Source organism: Nicotiana tomentosiformis, chromosome 6 (genome assembly GCF_000390325.3).
Source record: "Nicotiana tomentosiformis chromosome 6, ASM39032v3, whole genome shotgun sequence".
NCBI classification, from domain to species: Eukaryota; Viridiplantae; Streptophyta; class Magnoliopsida; order Solanales; family Solanaceae; genus Nicotiana; species Nicotiana tomentosiformis.
In genome coordinates, this window is record NC_090817.1 from 115,610,312 (window position 1) to 115,616,769 (window position 6,458).

The 6,458-nt window shown below is 36.4% G+C and overlaps 2 protein-coding genes across 2 annotated transcripts; one reads left to right on the forward strand and one right to left on the reverse strand.

Annotated features, from left to right (window-relative positions):
- Nucleotides 1-427: 427 nt before the first annotated feature.
- Nucleotides 428-1,658, forward strand: LOC104085272 (mitogen-activated protein kinase kinase kinase 20-like). The gene has a single exon (XM_070179337.1). The coding sequence runs from the start codon at nt 549-551 to the stop codon at nt 1,656-1,658; it is 1,110 nt and encodes a 369-aa protein (XP_070035438.1). The 5' UTR covers nt 428-548.
- Nucleotides 1,659-3,684: 2,026 nt separating this feature from the next.
- Nucleotides 3,685-6,222, reverse strand: LOC104085260 (premnaspirodiene oxygenase-like). The gene is made up of 2 exons (XM_009589257.4): nt 5,244-6,222; nt 3,685-4,499 (listed from the first exon to the last, which is right to left on the reverse strand). Exons 1-2 carry the CDS (start codon nt 6,159-6,161, stop codon nt 3,879-3,881), a joined length of 1,539 nt encoding a protein of 512 aa, XP_009587552.1. The 5' UTR covers nt 6,162-6,222; the 3' UTR covers nt 3,685-3,878.
- Between the last annotated feature and the right edge of the window lie 236 nt (nt 6,223-6,458).

A 6,458-nucleotide genomic window follows, 5' to 3' on the forward strand; every position in this document is an offset into this window, starting at 1 on the left:
ATTGCGTACACAACAAAATTTAAGGTGCATGTCTTGTGGTAAATCGAGCATTAATTTGAAAATAATTATTACTTACAAATTATTGTGTAAAAACGAGAAGAAGATTAAACAAATAATAATAGAAATTAACAGTTCATCCAAAATTTCATAAAATAGGCCTTATTACACTAATTAATGTGTTAACATATGACTTCTAAATTATGTGTTAACATGACTTTTCTTCTCGTTTATATACGTTTATATTAAAAAAGACAAAAGGACGGTTTTGGAAATTAATAAATAAAAAGTTAGTAGTTCTCTTTTTTGAATTTTTGCTGGAGACCGGAGAGGAAAGGAATTTAAATACGTGAATGACTAGGGTCATCTTTTGAGAAAATAAAAAAAATGAATAGGGCTAGCTGTAACAGAAATATGGAAAGTAAAAATAGGAAACAAAAGTCAGAATCCTACTTAATAAAGGATTGGGACGTCGTAATACTCCTCAACTTCACCTTGTAACATAAGAGTACGAAGCAGCAGCAGCAGACGTTCACAAATTACTTTCAGAAATGGCTTCACTCTTGTGGAAGAGAGTGAGAATACTGGGTAAAGGTGGATATGGGGTTGTTTCTTTAGCTTCATCGTCCGATAATCAACCTCCCACGTTAGAGCGTCTTCCACCTCTCATCGCCGTGAAAACTTGCTTACTCCATCGCTCTCAATCGTTGCAATATGAAGAGGCATTCCTCAGCATGTTTGCGGACTCGCCTTTCATTATTCACTGTTTCAGACCTAATATTGAACTACAAGATGGCGTCGCCGTTTACAACTTACTACTCGAATATGCCTCCGGAGGAAGCTTAGCCGATCGTCTTCACAACTACAACTCAGGGAAAGGACTGTCAGAATTTGAAGTTAGAAAACACACGACGAACATTGTTTTAGGTCTCATTCACATACACAACAGAGGAGTTATTCATTGCGACATCAAGCCCGATAACATTCTTCTTGCGGGCACTGATGAAACTGCCAAGATTGCGGATTTCGGGCTCTCTATGACTTTGGAACAGAGCAGAACAGGAAATCAGGGACTGAGAGGAACTGAAAGGTATTTGGCACCAGAATCCGTGGTTGACGAAAAGTACGGAACAGAAGTTGATATATGGGCTCTCGGTTGCACTGTCTACGAGTTGATGACGGGGACACCGCTGTGGGAATCAGATGAAGATAGTCAAGATTCAAATGTTTTATACAGAATCGGGTTTGAGGAACCAATGTTTCAGAATGCAAAGTTGTCGAACGAAGCACAAGATTTTTTGAAGAGGTGTCAAGTCAAGAATCCCAGATCACGTTGGACAGCGGAGATGCTATTGAACCATCCGTTTCTGAATTCATACAAACTAGCAGACAATAATGTCCAGCCTGCAACAAAGACAACTAAGAAGCTAAAGATCATTTTACGCAGACCGCAGCAGAAGACAGCAATCAAGAATCCCAGTTCACGTTGGACAGCCACCGACATGCTATTGAACCATCCGTTTCTGAATTCGTCCAAAGTAGCAGATAAAGTCCAGCCTGCAACAAAGACAGCTAAAAAGCTAAAGATCATTTTACGCAGACCGCAGCAGAAGATAACATTCAAGACACCACATAACCGTGAACTGATCGTACAACATTGATGCAATAATCAGAATCTACCTACAGAATCTGAGGAAATTAGAGAAGGATCTCGCGGAAGGCTGCTGGTGATACTGAAAGTAGATACTCATATTGATAATTGATTTGTAATATTATGAAAAAGAACTACGTGTGGGCTTGATCCCTCTTTAGGATTTGTTAGTGGGGTACGTACGCAGCTGGTGACCAAGATGATCTCAGGTGCAGCCCCTTCTTAGTTAAAAAACAATACAACTGAATACTGTATATGTATAGAACTACGTGTGGGCTTGATCCCGGTTTAGGATTTGTTGGGGGTACGTAGGCAGCCTGTGATCAAGATGATCTCTGGTGCAGCTCCGTTTTAGTTGAATAAAATGAAGTTTTTTTTATATGCTCATAGTTGATCAATGCTCCTTACAAAGAAAGGCGACTTGTTGTAAGCTTTTTTTTGGTCATTGATAAGTGACATCAGTTTGTAATACATACCTTAGTAAAATTGGCAGAGTTCTATTCTGTTTCATTTATTAATGTTAAATGCTAGTCGATTTTCAAACTGCAAACTCTATTGCAGTTTCATAAACGCTACTCAGCAGTTGAGTTTGTTAGTATGAATGATTGATCTGCTAGATTTCAGAAATCTTTGGTTTCATTAATGTGACTGATCTGCTACACTTCTAGTTTCCATGTTAGTGCCCGATCATTTGTCAACCAATTTAGAAACAACTGGCTTCCTAGTAGATTCAACTTTTGTAATAAAGTAGAATCTGTAAACATCTGGGGAAACCGTAGAATTAGAAAAAGAATAAGTTAAGAGCAAACTTTTGGAAATATTTTAGACAATAATGAGTACCAACATTTCATGTTTATGGGCTCTCTTTCTTGGTTATGGGATTGTTGTTGTAGGTGACACTGTTGTTGTTACAAGAAAATTTAGTGCTGACAAGATGGTAATATCTATCGGGAATATATTGTTCCTGCCACTTCTCAGCAGTCCAATAAATGGCCTGAAACTGGTTTCATGTCACAAAATGCATTGATGAGTTCTCTAGGACTCTCCCCCAGTAGGTTTCGCGCAGGTACAGACCCTGAAACATCACCTGTAAATCAAATGTCCTCTAAACCGTTCATCATTACTGTTCAATCCAGTACTGAGAAAGTTCAGTAGCCTTCTAGTTCCAAATATTCTAGCTAAACTAGTGAATATCACAAGTTCATTCTTACCTCGCAACTGCATGAGTGAGCTCTGGAATGCCATTTTATGTTGCTAATTCATGACAGAAGTTTCTTAGCGTGTAACGTGTTCAATAGATTGGAGTGGTTCCGTTGCTGCTTGGCTTTTAGTTGCAACTTCGTTTTGCCTTGATTCATTGTTGCTATTATCTTGCAGTGATGCTTATCTCCAATGTATTAATACAGCCTTAGACTTTCCACATTTGCTGGCATGCATCAAACGTTGAAAATGATTCCTCCAAATATGATCCTTTAAGTTTACAAGAAGGGTTCAATCTGGTTATTGGTAAATTTATAACCAACATATATAAAAAGAAGTTTTAGCTGTACCATTTTGATCAAAGTATCAATTTAGCAATCTTGAGTGAACTGCGCTAATTTGGTATTGGATTGTCAACCAAAGTTTCCACTTTTAGTTGACTTGGGTAGATATAATCTGCATAAAGTAAAGCCTTAAGAAGTTGAGATATTAAACTTGTTCTTTCCTTTAGCTTTTCTGACCATATCTGGTCTGTTTCTTTGGATGAATGTGGAATTAGACATTAGACATGTATAATGATACAGAGCAAGGCAAGACATCCGCTAGGACATAAAAAGATGAAATACCTTCATAGATTGCTATACAATACGTACAACTAGAATGATATGAATGTGGTTATGTTAAAAATATGTATTACTGATAATTTCATGATGAGAATGAAATGAATGAGATCCTGATAGAAAATTACATATTAAATCATTAATCAGTTTTAAAATTTATATTTTGTCGATAAGGGATTTGATCTGAACTTTTGAACTAAATATGGGATATCAATGTGGACCAAAAACAATGACATAGAGAAAAGAGAAACAAAATGTGATCATATTATTACATACTACACAAATGGCACAACAGCTTCTTTGATCTGACCTTTTGAACCAAAAATGTAAAACCAGTTGTGGAGCTTATTCTTTGCTCATTTTCAGGGTAAACTTCAAATACAAAAAAAGAGTCACAAATAAACATCAAACTAAAGCACGACATCCAAACATTCATCGTTTTTGGCTATTAAGTACAAATCTTTCTCTTTCGCTACACTCATTCCAGGTATCTGACTCATATCCAAATCTTTCGGACTAGTTCCATATGGAAGCTCCCAGTTAAAGTGGTAGAGGAGCCGAGCCAGAGGATATCTAAAATTAGCTAAACCAAACTGCATTCCTGGACAAATTCTTTTTCCGGAACCAAATGGAATAAACTCAAAGTGATTTCCCATATAGTCAATAGAAGAATTTTCAAATCTCTCTGGTATAAAACTCTCGGGGTCATGCCAAACTTCTGGATCTCTTCCAATTGCCCATGTATTAACTAATACTGTGGCCCTAGAAGGTATTGTATATCCATCAATACATGTTTGTTCCCTACATTGCCTATGCAATATACCTGGAGCGTGTAGCCTTAATGTTTCTTTAACCACTAACATTAGGTATGGCAAATTATCAAGATCTTCTTCATCAAAACTCGATTTCCCTTTGAAGGCTTGTCTCACTTCACTCTGTGCCTTGGCCATGACGTTTGGATTCTTCATCAGTTCTGACAATGCCCAAACAATAGCTGTAGATGAAGTTTCAGTTCCAGCAGTAAACATGTCCTACATCAACAAATAATAAATAAAAACATCAGAACAATCCAATGAAAAGAGTTGCACCTTAACATCTCTATTTAGCTACTACATACATTTCAATGATGATTATATATGCATTTTGTAAGGCGAACTTGCACAAATTACCCTAATTAGCATGTAAGAAATCTTGTTTCCCCTTTTAGGAATCCTCCCTAACTTCTATCATTTTCGTTTTGTCAAATTAGAACTACTTAACTAATCATCAAGATGAGATTGACATAGATTTAACCCTTTATAATATACAGAAAAGAAGAAGTTAGTGACAAAAACAACTGGAGTATTTGATTTCATCTTTACATAATTAGCATGAACAGTATCTAATTAGTACATAAAAATTGGAATGGATCAAACACAAGTTCAAAATTTTACCCTCGGACTAGTAATCTTGATCAAACACAAGTTCAAAATTTTACCTTCGGACTAGTAATCTATCTCCAAACCGTATTTGTGTTGTTAGGATCATTCAATATTAAAAGAGGTCAATGTCACTAGTTGTAGGGAAGAACTATTCGTAAGGTGATTATGGACAAGACAACTTAAATTTTTAGTCAAACTAGATGATATGTGAGGTGTGCGTATAAAACTGAGGATTTATTTAGGTTAAAAACAGTATAGTTTGACCTGTGATAAACAGATTATTAGTAGTTAGTATACCTTTTTAACAGAAATGCAGGGGAATTGAAGATCAAGAGATGGTGGCAAATTACTTACGAAAATCACTGCTTTTATATGGTCATTGGTGATTGGAAACTGAAGTTGGTCATTCTCCTGAATTCTTAGGAAAACATCAACCAGATCTTCACCTCCATACTCACCATTTCCCTTGTTCCCTGCTGCTCTACTCCTAATATGCTCATTAACTATGTTTTCCAGAACTGAATCAACCACTTGATGCATTTTTACCAATCTTGATTTTGCCCCAGTCATCTTGTAAAGTAACTTCCACGAAGGGAACAAATCACACACATCTCCTCCTGCTAATAAGAGCATTTTTTTCATCAAATCTATCAATACCTCTCGGTCTTTCCCCAATTTTCCAAAAACTAATCGACATGTCACAAAACATGCATACCGAACGATTTTTTCTGTCATATTGACTTCAGAAGTACCCTTAACGGAATGAACTGATGAAAGGAGATTCGAAATCTCATCTTTTCGAATAGAGCTAAATGACTTCACCATCCTTGCACTTAGAAGTTCCATAATACAAATCTTTCGCATTTGTTTCCAGTAATCACCGTATTCAGAAAATGCAATGTCTTTATTATTGTACATAACAATATATGTGGATGTAAACTGTGGCCTATTAGCAAAGGCAAGATCGTGAGTTTTTAAAGTTTCTTTTGCCGCAGAAGGTGATGATATGATCACTGTAGGAACTTCCCCAAGTTCCAAGTACATAACAGGACCATATTTTCGAGCTAAATCTCTAAAAATGCGATGTGGATGTGCTCCAATCAAGTGATGCAAACTCCCAATAAGTGGAAGTCGCCATGGACCTGGAGGCAACCTTTGTTTTTGGCTACTGGTTTCTGACTTTCTCCATTTTCTAACTAGAACTATAATAAAAAGGGAGGAGAAGAAGAGGAGAAATGAAACTAAGTTGACAGAAGAGGCGTAAATCTCCATTTGTTCAGCAGCCAGCAGGAAGGAAAGGAAGCTGATCTTGGTGGATGTTGTTCTAAGTAATTTATAGCTGCCTTTTATAATGTCACAAACCCCACATGCCAAATAAAATAAATAAAGAATGAATTCTAATTCATATGTTTTATTTATCCCATGTTATACGTTCATGTTTACGTTGTTCACCCTCCAAAATTCTAATCTTAAGCGTGCAAGAAGTGTTATAATCATTCACCTTAGTTGAGGAATAGGTGATTATATATATATTCAGTCATTAAATTCTTAGCTGTAAACTCATTATAT